Source organism: Ornithodoros turicata, chromosome 10 (assembly GCF_037126465.1).
Source record: "Ornithodoros turicata isolate Travis chromosome 10, ASM3712646v1, whole genome shotgun sequence".
Lineage (NCBI taxonomy): Eukaryota > Metazoa > Arthropoda > Arachnida > Ixodida > Argasidae > Ornithodoros > Ornithodoros turicata.
This window is the reverse complement of record NC_088210.1, coordinates 10,603,745-10,621,446: the sequence shown is the minus strand read 5'-3', so window position 1 is coordinate 10,621,446 and position 17,702 is coordinate 10,603,745. Positions and strand designations below refer to the sequence as shown.

At 45.7% G+C, this 17,702-nt stretch overlaps 1 protein-coding gene across 4 annotated transcripts in view; it reads right to left on the bottom strand.

Annotated features, from left to right (window-relative positions):
- Nucleotides 1-17,702, bottom strand: part of LOC135370263 (autism susceptibility gene 2 protein-like) — a 215,622-nt gene that overhangs the window by 94,538 nt on the left and 103,382 nt on the right. For all 4 annotated transcript variants that reach the window (XM_064603971.1, XM_064603972.1, XM_064603973.1 and 1 more), the window contains one exon: nt 2,699-2,725. In XM_064603971.1, the coding sequence (XP_064460041.1) occupies nt 2,699-2,725 (27 nt within the window). The remainder of the gene's footprint in view (nt 1-2,698; nt 2,726-17,702) is intronic.

The window sequence follows — 17,702 nt, the reverse complement described above, 5'->3', positions numbered from 1 at the left end:
CGTTCTTATCATCCGTCTCGCAGACACCGCCATCCATCTTTGAAGCGTCTCATCTCTCTCGCGCGCGGTGCTGGAACCGCAGACGAGAAGAGGGCGTTGCTAGGCGACCAGACACCCGCGATTAAAAAGAAACCGTCTCATTCGCTTCGCTCGGACAAAAAAAAAAAAAAAAAAAGAAGAAGAAAGAGGGGGAAAAAAAATAATAACGGTGAAATAAAAGAGAGCACAATCAATCGCCGCTTTGCACGCTCGGACGATTTTGTTGGCGGGAAGGAATGACGATGGGACGGACATTGTCCAGTCCAGTACGTTTCATCCCCATACAACGATGAAACGTTTTCCGACGTACGAATATTAGGAAAATCGCACGAAAATCGAACAAGTTCCTGTGCGTGTTCTTTTCTTTTTTCTTTTTTTTTTATTCCATGTTAGCGCGCCGCGAAGCCTAACTACGGCTATGAGCGGAGTAGAGAGAGATAAAGAGTGGACAGCAGGGAGATTTGAGGGACGGCGGGGGGGTTAGTGTGAGTTCTGGGCCGAGTCGAAGGGGAACTGTGCCGACGTGCGTCTCGAAAGTCTACCGGAAAACCCAGGGAAAACCTCAGATAGCAGAGCCCGTTCCTGTGTTGTCTGAGGTTTTCCCTGGGTTTTCCGAAGACTTTCCAGACGAATGTCGGCACAGTTCCCGCTGAAGTCGGCCCAGGACACACACAAGCCCCCCGCCCCCATTCCCTCCTGCTGCCCTCTCTCCATCTGTCCACATCTGTACGCCGCTCATAGCCACAGTTGCTTCGCGGCGCTAACAAAAAAAACCATGTCAACCGCCCAGTCCCGATGTGGAAAGCAATCATCCTAACCACTACGCCACAAGGGTTGGTCCCTGTACGTGGTTCCGAGTATCGGATGATCCCAGGACCCAGTGAGAGGCTATTTTTCTTATTTTCTTTTTTTTTTTTCGTTTATGCTGTCGTCGCTTCTAACCAATTTCTCGTTTCCGTGATCTGGCTCCGATAAGCGGACGACTGGCGGGCAACCAGGGAACCAATATTGACCTCGTCGAGGGCGGCTGGGCACCGGCACGGTAGTGTGGGTCACGTACACGAGTGTGGATGCAAGAGGAAAAGAAAAAAAACGGGGTAGCAAAAGACGGGTTAGGCTATCAGTGGCATCCTACCGGTACAGCTTTGCGGCCATCCTCGGGCTTATCTTACACAGTACACAACACGCCCAGTTTTTCTTGCGTTTTTTTTTTCTTCTTCTTACGTTTCAACTCTTGGATGCGACACGCAATAACAGTGCCCCCCCTGGATGGTTCCCTCGTTGCCCGCCAGTTGTGCGCTCATATAGGAGCGATGGTAGACGGGAGATTGGTTAGAAGTGACGACGACAGTACATAATGGACGATTTCAGGAAATCCCAGCGCTCCTTGCGCACGCGTTGCATCCTGGGAGATTACAGTGCCACGGGGAAGGGAGAACAGTACTTTACGTTTCGTTTTCTGTGCGGGGTAGTAAAATGACACTAGAGTTTCGAAATCGACTGGAACGTGCGCGACCCTAATCGTTGAAGTAAATCGTTGTAAAGTAGTAAAGTAAATCGTTGAAGGCTAAATTAAGGGTCGATAACATCCATTAAAGGAGCACAGAAGGGCTCGAAAAAGAATATGTCTTGAAGAGTAGAGATTAGGATTACAAACCCTGGGGTACATATCCGAACAACAAGTACGAAAGCAGAGTGCAATCCTGGTGCGCAAAAGAGCTTGCGACCTCACGTGTTGGAAAAGCTGCTTCCCTATATAGGCTGTCAGCATGCGACGTGTCGCATGACGTCTACCCAATAGCAAGGTATGCCCAGCTTTTTTTTTTTTTTTTTCGCAGGTGTCACGTCGAAAAACTAAAATTCCCCATGTCCTGTACCGAACAGCCGATACATTCGAATCCTAGCGTGCGACGATAAGACGCTGAAAATTGTTCCTCTTTACACCCTTTCGTTGGGCCAAACATGCTAACTGGGCTACTTAGACGGACGAGCTGACTCGCGAAATCTGTGAAACCTTTCAAACCGCTCAAACGGATCGATGTCATTAGCAACCCCCGCTGTCGTTCACCTTGCAGAGGCAGAATAGTGACTTCCCACGGGGCTGGCAGGCGGCTGCAGCGGATAATAGGTTCAGATAACCGCGAGATGGTACGATATCTCAGGAGTTATCTTGTTTTTTCAACCTGCAGTTGGCTGCAGCCTTCTTGTTTCTTTTGTTACGTGCTTTAAACGCTGCCATCCCAAGCAGCACAATGCACTGAAAGTAGAGTGCAATAGGGGTGGACGGGTAGGTGGAAGGCTTTGAACACACTTGTGTAAGTAAGGCACCTTGATAAGACATATACCGTCTACCCCTATTGCACTCGACTTTCAGTACATTGTGCTGCTTGTGATGTATTCAGTGTCGTGTTACGTAACCCCGTTTACAAGTAACGGTCTGTGTCATCGCTATATTTTTCGGTAGCGAAGCAGTAATCGCGCTGCTTTTTTTTTTTTTTTTTTTTTCGAAACGGTAGCGGAGGCGTATTTCCGTTACAAATGTACGGTAACGCGTTCTCAATCCAAAGCAGAGGAATCCATCAAAACCAATCGCTCGGTATTTTGTGATTCCTTGTCCTCTCTGACGACGGCACGAGGGAAAAGAAGAAAACGCACTCACCCGTTCGCTCTCGCTTTCACTGTCACACTGGAAATAGAGAGAAAAGGAAAGGTTAGAATTCATTTCAAAGAATCCCTATTGGGCCAAACAAAGTTTCGAAATCACTTGTTGTTGAATTTAGAATCGCCTGTCAAACGTGTCAATAGTGAGTTTTAGTGCGACGTACGCTACCGCCTTTGCGTATACGTGAGGGATAGCGTTGGCGGTTCTGCGCACGCGCAAAACATAGAGACCTTCGCGCAGTGCGCAGAACCCCACGCTATCCCTTAGGTACGCAAAGGCGATAGCGCACGATATACTAAAACTCAGTACAGTGAACCCTCGTTATTATGACCATGGTCGTTCCCGAAAATTTTGGTCAGAATGCGGAATTGTCATATTAACGAGGGGATTTGCAGATGTTTCACTGCATTGTTCCCCAAGAGTATGGTCATAAAGCGCGTATGTCACATTATCGGGGGTCATATTAACGAGGGTTCACTGTAATAGCTTGTACGTGCCGTTGCGTGAAGTCTGGTGAGCACGAACTTAAAAAATCAAGAAACAACAACAAAAAAACGATCCATTATGATGGTGCTGCGACCAGCATGCCGGTCACAACAGCCACACTCCCCGCACGTTCCCGAAAGCTAAAGGACACCTTATCCGCGCATTCGCTTGAGAACACTCCAGCGGAAGATGCGCAAAACGTCGCAACATAGGGACCTTTCGTGCTCTTCTAACAACACGGGGAACATCCTGCGGCTCAGTCACAAGATATTCCGTAGCAGACGACACGCCCGACGGTGTCGTCTGCTTCATGCCCAATTTCTGCGCCGTCCGAATGCATCCCAACGCCTCGTAAGCAGTTTTTGCGCTTTCTTCCACTGGAATATTCCCTAGCGATGTAGCTCATGTGACTACACCGCATATCGACTGAAGCACACGCCAGGATGCATATCCCATAACGACAGTTTGATGTGTATGAATCATTACACCGTGCACGCATTGTACCGTGCGCAGAAGTACTGAGGAAACAATCATTTTTGTATATGTACTGGTTGGGGGCGGGGGGGGGGGGGGGCGACGTTATGGTGGAAGAGAGTGAGGTCTGCTTTACCGGCGGTGAGATAAAGCCTTCAGCACACAAAGTCTCGGCCATTTCTATTGGTTGTCGCAAGCATGTGACCACTCCCACGGTCGCTCGCCGCCAGATTTCGCCGTGACGTCATAATCAGTCGAGTTGCGGTACTGGCGGTCCCGATTTTCGACCAGTCGATTACCGCTTTCGACCTAGACCTTGTTCAGGTTCACATCGATGCAAACGACCGTTCCTTTTCCTATTTATTTTTGCGTTGATGCGGAATATCTCACGGTGAGCAGAATCGAACACTGGAAAAGGGACGGAAAAGGAGTTGTCCACGAGTATTCTTTCCTTAGGTCAGCAAGCGGCGTGACGCCAGCGTCGGAACTTACTAAATAGGATGCCACAACCGGGGACTCAAAAATAATTGATCCGAAAATCACAATCCTGGCGTTAATTACGACGATATTTTCCGCGCTTTACTCTTCAAAGAGGGGCAACAATGAAGCCGTGAAGCGATATCCATTTTACCGGTACTCAGCGAAGAAGTGGACCCCACTCATCGTATACCATTGACCCGGCAATGAACGGTAGAAATCCGGAACACCACACACATATAGTACGACATGTATCACCATCCTAAACTGGTCCCCCGAGATTCATGGCGCGCTATATGGCCTCATTCGGTGAAGCAAGAAACAAAAGCGGGGCTTGAAAAATTGGGAGGAAAAATTGATTTCCGCTCCTACGGTTCCCATTCCCTTCCCTTCCTTTTCTTTTTTTTAACCAGGGAAGCAACTTTGCGGAGAGCCGATAACGGGAGAAGAAAGAATGGCTCAACGTTTAAAAAGGAAAAAAAAAGGAAAGAAGTAAAAGAAAAAGAACTTTATACCACCAAAGAGGACTCAAAAGAAAGAAGGAAGGAAAGAGAGAGAGAGATAGAGAGAATAAAAAGAGACGAGTTGATCGACCATCATAACGATCTTTCCATGGTGGCGAATCGATTCCGCCGGAGCCCTGACAAATGGGAGGAGGCTGCGGTGGAATACCGTTTTCCCGGTCACGCTCCCGGCGAACGAGACGAGCGTGCTAAAAGCCACTCTAATTGCCCCTTGCGGCGGAACAAAATATCATCGCTCGTCGGCGTATACGTCCGACACATGTTTGATAGAGAGAGAGAGAGGCCCGAATGCCGCGCAAGCAAAATTCGAAAAGGGAAAGAAACAAAAAAGTTATAGCTCTGAAAAGCGTCTTTGAGAAAAGGGGCTGGGAAGGTGCAAAAAGAAAAAAAGAGCACGTACTAGGTATATGGAGGTGGTATTTTTTTTGTAGTTTTGCGTTTTCTCTTTTCCGTTTTTCGCCTCCTAGCGGCTCACAGGCAGTGAATACTATAGCTCCCTCGGTTTATGCAGAGGGAGCTAGTAGTGAAGCACCCGATAGGCATGATATCCCGTTGCCCGCCACAGGCATCGAAAAAAAAAAAGTGTTTGCTCTTTACCATACAAATCGGCAGGGTGAAAATGGCTATTCACGAGCACGAAATGAGAATTGCCGCTGAAAAGGCACAAACAGAAAGAGGCGGTAGATTGTCAAGAATGCATTTCCGCCCCCTTTGAAATAAATCTTGAGTGGAGAGGAGGAGTGAATGTACGGTACCGATACAAAACGTTAGAAGAGCAACAGAACGGCTCTGTAGAGAGAACTTTGTAGACCTTTATTATCCCTGTAGATAGTACATAGTGGCGTAGAGATAGCGTAACACAATACTACTATCAGTTCACTTTTTTTTCTTTTTTTTTTTTGCGATTGACCACTGGCTACATAGAAAGGTACCGTACATTACTTTAGCAAGAGTCTGCTGATAGGCGTTCTTTCTCTCTCGTACTAATACTGATTTGCAGACTTCAAAGTTCAATCCAAAAATTGAGCTTGATTATATATAAAAAAATCAAAAATTATTTTTCAAACAACTTCTGACCGATGGAAAAATAAATCCAAAAATTATTTTTCTATCGATTACAATTTGTTTGTAGTATGTGGCAAATGCTTCTTGAAGGAAGGTAACGTTAACGCCGTCATGCTTTTTTAATGTTTTTAATGTTCGTTTGTTTTAAATTTTACTTTTTGCACGTTAAGAAACGCTGTCTCTATTGCTGTTACTTGTTTAGGGCAAAGAACGAGACCAACAAATACACGACGACAATGTCACGGGATGTGTCATCCACTCAAGCTGCGCTGAGCTTCTCTGCAACGTATTTCCTATATCTCAGTCCCAATTCTCGAGTGAATAAACTTACCAACCCGCTTTCAGCTCCATCATATATGACATATCCCCTATATACGCGTATACAATTAATAGCTCTTTATTTTGCGTAGGCAGCGTGTATGATATCCGCACCGTGTTATTTTCACTCACACATTTCCCAACAAAACGGGAGAATAAGCACCGAAAATCCGATACCACCAAGTTTCGGCCGAACCCGAACAGAAGCCATAAAAAGAAGTTGCCCATACGGTCAGCTAATACGATTCTTGCTCACGATTCCCAGAGGCCAGATGGGAAAGAAAAAGAGAAAAAAAAAAGCATCTTGCCATCCGAAGTTCCCAATAAAAAGCAACACAAGGCGGTCAGTGGTACTTTATAGGGTCGGCGGCGATTCCAGCACGTCCTTGGTTATAAGGCGCAAGTTTCTCCAAATGCGGGGCCCGCGGAGTTTACGGCCCTTTTTCCCTCCTGCAGCAGCACAGGTGGGACGTGACCCGCCGATTGCACGGTGAACGTTACGCACACTATGTACTGAAAGAAGCGCAGTGGGAATCATGTTTCAGCTGCTAGGAAAGCCATCAAATGGTAAGACCGGATGTGCTGCCGGTTACTTTTTCAGACACGAAAGTACACATGTCGCGAGGTCAAAGATGAGTCGTCATTTCCTTTTCACTCCACCCAGGTCCCCCAAGGTCGCCATTTTCCCATGTATTTGTTCCTATCCCGATGCGTGCAATGCCGGAGGCCGCCCTTAGATACCCCATTGTTACCAGACGTTGGCTTGCGTGGATTGTAGCGCGCTAAAGATCCAGTTCAAGCACAATCCAAGCCAGGCCAAGTCACCGAAGGAGAAATGGACGACTGCAGCGCCTGCGGCGCCTGGTACGACAGGTACGCTATGTGATGCACGCAGCCATGCACTAGATCCTTCCGATCGCTCAACACGTTTAAAAACGGGACCAAAAGTGAAACACGACAGAGAAAGTTGTTATACGCGTTTTATTTGGACATATAAAGACTAGATTCATTCGCAGAAACAACAAAAACATTTTGCCGCTAAACTTAGCGCGGTGCAGTGATACGGAACGGCAACAGTGGGGTATCTAGTGGCGGCCTTCTTCGTTGCACGCTTTTCCGAGGTGAGTTTGGGGGACCTGCCCCATTGTTACCAGACGTTGGCTTGCGTGGATTGTAGCGCGCTAAAGATCTAGTTGAAGCACAATCCAAGCCAGGCCAAGTCACCGAAGGAGAAATGGACGACTGCAGCGCCTGCGGCGCCTGGTACGACAGGTACGCTATGTGATGCACGCAGCCATGCACTAGATCCTTCCGATCGCTCAACACGTTTAAAAACGGACCAAAAAGTGAAACACGACAGAGAAAGTTGTTATACGCGTTTTATTTGGACATATAAAGACTAGATTCATTCGCAGAAACAACAAAAACATTTTGCCGCTAAACTTAGCGCGGTGCAGTGATACGGAACGGCAACAGTGGGGTATCTAGTGGCGGCCTTCTTCATTGCACGCTTTTCCGAGGTGAGTTTGGGGGACGTGACTCCACCTATCTTACATTCTGGAATTCTCCTATAGAGGAACACGAGCCCCGCTGATTTACACGGCTCGCTATACTGCGGGAAAAGAGAGAACGTTTATTAACAGAAAGGTATCCCTGATTCTCCCAACATATATGGGCCATAGTCGTATAAAATCAATATTCAACCTGCTGTACAACGGGCTTAAAGTGACAGTCCGGTCGAAAACATAGGTCTGGGAAACACCGCCTTATGATTTCTAATACTCCTCACAACAACTGTGCAAAATATTTCAGAAGAAATCGTATCGCACGATTTATAATCGACTTTTTTCTATGCCGCAGTTGGACCCGAGTAATGGCCGCAGCGAGCTCTCGCGTGACGTGCATAAGAGCAATGCCGCACGTGATTTGCGGATGCCTGTTTGCGCGATAGTTCATTGTTGCGTGCTAGCATTTATCGATTATGATGTTTTTGAGTATCAGTCACGCGTTATGTAGAGTAGCGTCAATGTAAACACAGGTATCACGACGCAGCCTTCTGTTCAGTACACTCATAGTCAAAAACACCTCTCTGCATTCCCAGCAACGGCGCAGTCCTCCGCTCCACTTCGTACATTGGGGACGTCATGCTCACGTGACGGCTGACGTACATAGAGGATCCTTGGGGCAAGGAGTATGCGAGGGAGAAAAACGAAACCGGATGTCTTCAGAGGAGTATTCTTTATTCGATATCTCGAAAACCACGCCATTTTGTGAGCTGAAAGTTTCCATACAGCATGTAAGCCTCCGTGGCAGTTGGAAAAAATCAACTTCCGGTTTTCCCGGACTGTCCCTTTAAAGGGACGGTCTCGTACAGATCGGGCGATTCCGAAACTTAGCTGAAATTATATTCAAGAGTGCTACAGAAATACAGTCGCGAAGTTTCAACCAGAACAACGAAGTGGTTTTCGAGAAATTTGAAGGAATATGCCGTGACAGCAGACGACGGAAGTCGCAGCTGGATTCAACTCCCTCTCATGCAACGTCAAATGTGACGTGGTTATGGTATTTATGGTGGCAGCTCGCCCATTGGGCGACCGAAGCGGAATGCACAATACAGTCGGAGGTGTATGTGCTTTGCGCTTGAAAGTTGTCACGCGCGACGTCGTAATGTCTGATAGCAATTTTAGCGATAGTGACGGGTCCCTGTCACTAAGCGGTGAAGATGAGCTCATCGGCTCCGATCGATTGAAGAACCGGGGACGTCGATGAACCTTTAGCTACTGACCCTTTGCAACATCAAAGTGGTTAGCCAGTGAAAGTAGTGGATGATCGGGAATCGATTGACGCGGGTAAGACTCATCCATAAAAGCGCACTTTTTTGCGTATATATGTTCCGCTTGATCGTGACACCATTCTAAATTGTACAAACATTGCAGGTGTGTGTGTAGACACTGCTCGCCAATACCAGCATGTGCCGGAACCTGTTTCGATCAGTCACGTACACATGGTGTTGTATTCTCCTGAAAGGTGTTGTAAGGTTTGTTTTTGTTGCGCAGCTTTTTATTTGCATATAAAAATGTGTGTTTCATGGTACGTTATGCAAAATTTCAGATTTGGCCATGTATGTATCAGAACTTGGATAAACTGCTGAACAAAGCTGCTCTCTCTATCCATTCCCGCAAGCGGCAGGGGGTTGTCAACGTGATAAGTGAAGGCTTTCCATTCATGTCATTACACCTGGAGCAAATGACAAAATCAAGGATAAGCTGATCTACTTCAACGTCTTCAATTACCTCTGGCCTATCAAAAAAAAAAACAGCCCTTTTCAGGACCATCCAACATATCTGCATCAAAGACCATGCTTCTGCATCGAATAAGCTCTTATCATCATGGATGATTATAGTGTTTCATATCAAAAATACCTAGACGTGCATTACGAATGTGCAAGATGGATCAGCCGTATTTTTGCTAATGTTATGGCGGTGTGTTCATGAGCACATGGCTCAGATTTTGATTGTGTCAGGGGTTGCACACTAAGATGTCTAGCACGTTGAATATAAAAGATTTGGAAATGTTTAAAAACCTTCAAAAATATCAAAAATACCTGGACGTACATGACAAATTTGTAAGATGGAACAGCGGTTTGCAACATGTTTACATGTCGTCTGGCTTATTGTTGCTTATGTTACACCGGTGTGTTCGTGAGCCCATACTGGCTCAGATTTTGATTGTGTCAGGGGTTGCACACTAAGATGCCCAGCACGTTGAATATGAAAGATGTGTAAATATTTAAAAAATATGAAAAATACCTAGACGTGCATGACAAATTTGTAACATGGAACAGCGGTTTGCAACTTGTCGACATGTCGTCAGTCTTATTTTTGCTAATGTTACACCGGTGTGTTCATGAGCCCATACTGGCTCACATTTTGATTCGATATCAGGGGTTGCACACTAAGATGTCCAGCACGTTGAATATAAAAGATTTGGAAATGTTTCAAAACTTTCAAAAATATCAAAAATACCTAGATGTCCATCACAAATTTGTAAGATGGAACAGCGGTTTGCAACATGTTTACATGTCGTCTGGCTTATTGTTGCTCATGTTACACTGGTGTGTTCGTGAGCCCATACTGGCTCAGATTTTGATTGTGTCAGGGGTTGCACACTAAGATGCCCAGCACGTTGAATATGAAAGATGTGTAAGATTTTAAAAAATATGAAAAATACCTAGACGTGCATGACAAATTTGTAACATGGAACAGCGGTTTGCAACTTGTCGACATGTCGTCAGTCTTATTTTTGCTAATGTTACACCGGTGTGTTCATGAGCCCATACTGGCTCACATTTTGATTCGATATCAGGGGTTGCACACTAAGATGTCCAGCACGTTGAATATAAAAGATTTGGAAATGTTTCAAAACTTTCAAAAATATCAAAAATACCTAGATGTCCATCACAAATTTGTAAGATGGAACAGCGGTATGCAACATGTTTACATGTCGTCTGGCTTATTGTTGCTCATGTTACACTGGTGTGTTCGTGAGCCCATACTGGCTCAGATTTTGATTGTGTCAGGGGTTGCACACTAAGATGCCCAGCACGTTGAATATGAAAGATGTGTAAGATTTTAAAAAATATGAAAAATACCTAGACGTGCATGACAAATTTGTAACATGGAACAGCGGTTTGCAACTTGTCGACATGTCGTCAGTCTTATTTTTGCTAATGTTACACCGGTGTGTTCATGAGCCCATACTGGCTCACATTTTGATTCGATATCAGGGGTTGCACACTAAGATGTCCAGCACGTTGAATATAAAAGATTTGGAAATGTTTCAAAACTTTCAAAAATATCAAAAATACCTAGATGTCCATCACAAATTTGTAAGATGGAACAGCGGTATGCAACATGTTTACATGTCGTCTGGCTTATTGTTGCTCATGTTACACTGGTGTGTTCGTGAGCCCATACTGGCTCAGATTTTGATTGTGTCAGGGGTTGCACACTAAGATGTCCAGCACGTTGAATATAAATGATTTGGAAATGTTTAAAAACTTTCAAATATATCAAAAATACCTGGACGTACATGACAAATTTGTAAGATGGAACAGCGGTTTGCAAGATGTTTACACGTCGTCTCGCTTATTGTTGCTCATGTTACACCGGTGTGTTTGTGAGCCCATACTGGCTCAGATTTTGATTGTGTCAGGGGTTGCACACTAAGATGTCCAGCACGTTGAATATAAAAGATTTGGAAATATTTAAAAACTTTCAAAAATATAAAAAATACCTGGACGTACAGGACAAATTTGTAAGATGGAACAGCGGTTTGCAACATGTTTACATGTCGTCTGGCTTATTGTTGCTCATGTCACACCGGTGTGTTCGTGAGCCCATACTGGCTCAGATTTTGATTGTGTCAGGGGTTGCACACTAAGATGCCCAGCACGTTGAATATGAAAGATGTGTAAATGTTTAAAAAATATGAAAAATACCTAGACGTGCATGACAAATTTGTAACATGGAACAGCGGTTTGCAACTTGTCGACATGTCGTCAGTCTTATTTTTGCTAATGTTACACCGGTGTGTTCATGAGCCCATACTGGCTCACATTTTGATTCGATATCAGGGGTTGCACACTAAGATGTCCAGCACGTTGAATATAAAAGATCTGGAAATGTATCAAAACTTTCAAAAAGATCAAAAATACCTAGATGTCCATCACAAATTTGTAAGATGGAACAGCGGTTTGCAACATGTTTACATGTCGTCTGGCTTATTGTTGCTCATGTTACACTGGTGTGTTCGTGAGCCCATACTGGCTCAGATTTTGATTGTGTCAGGGGTTGCACACTAAGATGTCCAGCACGTTGAATATAAAAGATTTGGAAATGTTTAAAAACTTTCAAAAATATCAAAAATACCTGGACGTACATGACAAATTTGTAAGATGGAACAGCGGTTTGCAACATGTTTACATGTCGTCTGGCTTATTGTTGCTCATGTTACACCGGCCGGTGTGCTCGTGAGCCCATACTGGCTCAGATTTTGATTGTGTCAGGGGTTGCACACTAAGATGTCCAGCATGTTAAATATAAAAGATTTGGAAATGTTTAAAAACTTTCAAAAATATCAAAAATACCTGGACGTACATGACAAATTTGTACGATGGAACAGCGGTTTGCAACATGTTTACATGTCGTCTGGCTTATTGTTGCTCATGTTACACCGGTGTGTTCATGAGCCCATACTGGCTCATATTTTGATTGTGTCAGGGGTTGCACACTAAGATGTCCAGCACATTGAATATAAAAGATTTGGAAATGTTTAAAAACTTTCAAAAATATCAAAAATACCTAGAATTCCATGACAAATTTGGAAGATGGAACAGCGGTTTGCAACATGTTTACATGTCGTCTGGCTTATTGTTGCCCATACTGGCTCACATTTTGATTCGATATCAGGGGTTGCAGACTAACATGTCCAGCACGTTGAATATAAAGTTTGCGGAAGTTGAGTGTTTATGTAGTCATCTTTTATTGTCCCTTATTGTAATGTACGTCCACAGGACTGACCAATTGTGTTAAAATTGGATTGTTGGTATCGGGTAGTCATAATGATGTTCAAGCAGCAAGCTCTGAGCAACCTGTCGTCCTGTCCTGTCAACAAGGTTGTCTTGTCTTTTGTTGCTTGAACATCATATAATCACAACACTGATTTGTGGATATAACTTACATATTTATATTATGCAATACTTTTCTCACATCAGCAATGTGCAGGGAAAAATTAAATAGAGCTGTGAAACCTGCGAATTTGAGTTGTTATATTTGTGACCCATTAATAGGTGTTGATTCTGGCACAGGAAGGAGTGCCACTCTCATCAGTTAGTGTCAGCTACTGAAGGGGCACAAGACAACATTATTGAGCATAGTTTGGCGATATACTGCTCCGGTAGGGATAATACCTTAGAGAGGCTATATGCAAAACAAACTGATGTAGCCTGCTGGATCAAGCACTTCCTTCCGAGGTACGCGGGACTGCCGTTGCGTGCGGTGCCGACAATTTCTGTACGCATCACTTTTGGCTATTATCAACAAAGTAATACCTACATTTCAATACTGCGCGTATCCAGTTCTTTGGACACCGTTGCCGATAACAGTTGACTGCGTGACGGCCGACATCTTTTAGTTCGAGCTGCGTCCGGCGCCGTCCCATACATATCGTGCCCGCAGAACGTCTCTTTAGCTCATATGCATCGTGAACGAAACGTGCGGAGTACACGCACGCGCGTGTGACAATCAGACCTTTTGTTGAAGATGTTTCGAGTGTGTGACTCCCAACAGGTGCTTTTCTATATCCAGTTTCGTCACATTGTCGTCGACAAAAGAGTTGTTATACACCCGGGTTACGTTTTCACCACTTCCATACGGAATATTCTTTTCGCAGGTAAGACGAACTAGAAGTGCTCAAAATACCGAACGATACGAGACAAGTTAGTAAATAAGCGTCAACTGCCTTTATTAGGAGGAGTCATCCACGTAAACTGCCGCTCGAAATGAAGATGCGAGACGTATTGACATTGTTGTTCGGCCACATTTTACAATACGCATCTTTCGTTTGACCAGACTACATGCAGCAACTTTATTGCCGTCGCCGTGATCCTCGAGCACCTTTTGGAAGTCGTCTGCTCTCACCGCTGCAAGAAGGCGCGAGAGCAGACGATTTGTTCATCCAATAAGCGGTCTGCCATCGTAGCGGATATCGCTGTTGCCAACAGAAATCGCAATGTGCTGGCGCTGTTCTTATCAACTTAATTCGTTTATTTAATAACCGTGGCGATTCTGGACGAGCGAATTCACAGTATTACGTTTTCAGATATGAGGAATCGAATGGTACGCTTTGTGGATAGGCCAGGGTGTACGAGACCGTCCCTTTAAGTCACACAAGAAACTGACGATAAGCTATCGGAGATGCTCTCGAAGCAAAAATTATTAAGAGCGTCTCGTTACATTGTTTGCTTAACGCGTTCCGGAGATAATCGAGTTATAGGTTCTCCTTCTTCTTTCTGACTCTGCGAAGGAGTCATAACAGAACTTGCGCGAAATGTAGCCCACAACAGATATCGTTTTTTTTCTTTTTGATTCAGTGTTAGCGCCGCGAAGCAACTGTGGCTAGGAGTGGCGCACAGATGTGGACAGATGGAGAGAGGACAGCAGGAAGGAGCGGGCGACAGAGGGGTTAGTACGCGTCCTGGGCAGACTTCGGGGGGAACTGTGCCGATGTTCGTCCGAAAAGTCTTCGGAAAACCCAGGGAAAAACCTCAGACAACAGAGTCGGTGGTACGAATCGAACCTCCCCCATCCCAGGCTTCAGCAAGACTTGGGCTACCATGTGACATGGCATTTTAAACCAATTGTTTACCTGCCGGATATGACGACACACGGTGGAATAGGCGGTTCTGTTCACCGTGCGAAGTGCAGAGTAATTAACTCATGACGAAGATCACTATTTGATAAGATGCCCCATTGGAGCAAAACGTAAGAGGGGACTATCATCTGGTGGTGGTGGATGGTAATATCGTTCTAAGCGAGTTGTCTACCTGGTTGCTACGATCGCTGGTTCGGGCAAGAATAACGCAGACCGTTGGGCTAGTTGGTATTCCATAGCAAGTAGCAAAAAACGCTGCAAAGTGTTACAAACCGTACAGAGGTAGACAAAACCGTAACGTGCGCCAGTAACAACTTCAATGCAATGAAGAAAAAAGAAAAGAACACACAATAGCGCCGGGGCAACCACAGCTCAACCTGGTGGGCACGCCCACCCCACTATCTCTTAGCTAGACCAAAACGCGTGCAACATATCTAGCTCCCTCCAGCTCAGTGCCACGGAAGGCTGACTCACACACCGCTCGCTACCGAGTCGCCAGATATGATAAGCTTGACACGACCATTTTGGATAGTGCAAGAGATACTGTATAAGTGCTTAAATTCGCGGGCTCAATAACTCGCGAATTTGTGAGAAGCCAGGATCAGGCAATTATTCGCGGAACCTTAAATTCGCGGTACCGCGCTGCGTCCACCCTGCATCTTAGGGACCATCCACCTTGAACTTCCTAGAAGAAGCTAATAAGAGGTATCCCAACTGGGTAACTCGTTCAATTTGTCTTCCTTTTGAGCACTTCTGACTGCAAGGGATGCGATTAGGGGGTCCTACTCGGCTCGTATCTGTGCCATTGCCCAATTACCCTGTCTCCCGTCATCGCATCGAGCAGGTGCGATTGGCACTTGGTAGTGATGCGACAACTTTTCCAAAGGTCTATACGCGTGACAGATTGCATACGCGCTTTCTGGATGATCCAGGCTTACAAGGAACCGGAATCACGGGAGGCTTACATCCGCGGGGGATTCGTACGTGAAGGCAGGACTACAGTCTCCAGTTGCAGCGGCGAACTGAACACTTTGCGAGGCAATGCGGTGTAACAGCGTAAGAAACTCCGTATACATAAGTTGCCTCAGCGTCCTGGGTCAAATTTCTTACATATTTCTTTCACGTATTTTTCTGTCATTGGTTCGAATATTTCGCGGGACTTTAAATTCGCGAAAAAAGGGCGTTCGCGAATTTCGCGAAAAATAGGTCCTCGCGAAAATTACTACTTTTACAGTAGGTTAAAGAGGGAAGTGATAGAAGCTTATCATATCTGGCGACTCGGTAGCCAGCGGTGTGTGAGTCAGCCTTCCGTGGCACTGAGCGGGGGGGGGGAGCTAGATATGTTGCACGCGTTTTGGTCTAGCTAAGAGATAGTGGGGTGGGCGTGCCCACCAGGTGGAGCTGTGGTTGCCCCGGCGCTATTGTGTGTTCTTTTCTTTTTTCTTCATCGCATTAAAGTTGTTAGTGGCGCACGTTACTGTTTTGTCTACTTCTGTACGGTTTGTAACACTTTGCAGCGTTTTTTGCTACTTGCTTCGGGCAAGAAGTTTCTGCTTCCGCCCGCCGACAAGTCGGAACTTTCGGAGAAGACATTTACGGGAACATGTTCCTTTTATATATGTAATCTAATCTAATCTGAGATGATGCGGAAGCACGAGGACAAGACAGCCGGAGAACTGTGGCACGGCCGTGACCTCCTTTTGTAAAAGACTGGTGGGCTCCCATTGAATTGACCGGTCGATTAACGCGCTTCGATTGGAATCGTCGTCTGTGGTGACACGACGACAGACAAGGCTTATTGCACACCCTGCGTGGGCGTCGACCAAGTAGGCGCGTGCAACCTTATCGTGCGAGATATCGGCGAAGATGAAAAGCATGCTGCAAGAGCATCCGAATGACGCTGGAGGAAACGAAGGAAGACCTGTCTGAAAACGTGAGGGAGGACGCTGAAGGTATAGGACTCCTGCTGGCAGACGAGAAGCGAAACACGGAATATTCTGAGGCGAGAGGACATAATCTTCCCGCGGCGCTCGGAACACGTGGGAAGATGCGAACGCGAGGCACAACTGGTCACGCGCAGCCACCTATCTCCTGGCATAACTGCTTTTCCACTCGCTTCTCTGTCGACGTCTGTCTCGATGTCGAGCGGATACAGTCCCAAGCAGCACAATGTACCGAAAGTCGAGTGCAATAGGGGTGGCCAGCATGTGTCTTATCAATGTTCTTTAGTTTCAAAAGTCTGTTCAGGGCCTTCCACCTACCCGTCCACCCCTATTGCACTCGACTTTCAGTACATTGTGCTGGTTGGGGTCTTGCTGCGTCTGCGTTATCTATGATAAGCTACTCGTGATAAGCTACTTGTGAAACGGCTTCCCTGTGAAACGGTTTTGGGAATTACGCCTGAAATGCGCAGGCGAGACAAAATTCAACTCTTCGTTTCCATTTACCAGACGTTTCGAGCACCAGCGGCATGGCCGAGTGGATTAAGGCGTCCCTTCTCGTTGGTGGTAGCCAAGGTCGTGCTCAAGACTGGGAGGTAGTGGGTTCGAATCCTACCACCGGCTGTGCTGTATGAGGTTTTCCCCTGCGTCTCCAGACGAATGTCGGCACAGTTCCCCCTTGAAGTCGGCCCAGGATGCATACTAACCCCCCTGTCCCCCCACTCCTTCCTACTGTCCTCTCTCCATCTGTCCACGTCTGTACGCCGCTCATTGCCACAGTTGCTTCGCGGCGCTAACACGAAATTTAAAAAAAAAAGCATTTCGAGCCACTTTGGAACTTCCCAAGGCGACTGCATGCATCGCAGCGCTTATGAAATGTGTTTTGAATAAAATGTCAAAAAGGCACCGACGATTTCTTTAGTATACATGTATAAGTGATCTTGAAGGGAATCCTTTAAAAATTCATCAACGAAAACAAACACCCGGTAAGCTAAATGCACTTTTTTTAGGCAAGTAGCTCCGCATAATCTGCGAGCAATTAAAAAAAAAAAGACGTGTACAGGGTGTTTCACCTAAAGTGATAAAAAAATTCTAACTGGCGACGTACTCGCCAGAGAATTGTGGTACTTTCGGCAATTACCTTCTAAAAACTTTTGCAACCAATTGGGGAAGGCTTTGGACAATTTTTAATTCCGGAAAATTCTTTTTTTTTTACATTGAACTTTGAAAATTGCCAAGCGAACCCACTTTTTTTTTTACAGAAATATGAAGTCCTCCACGGAT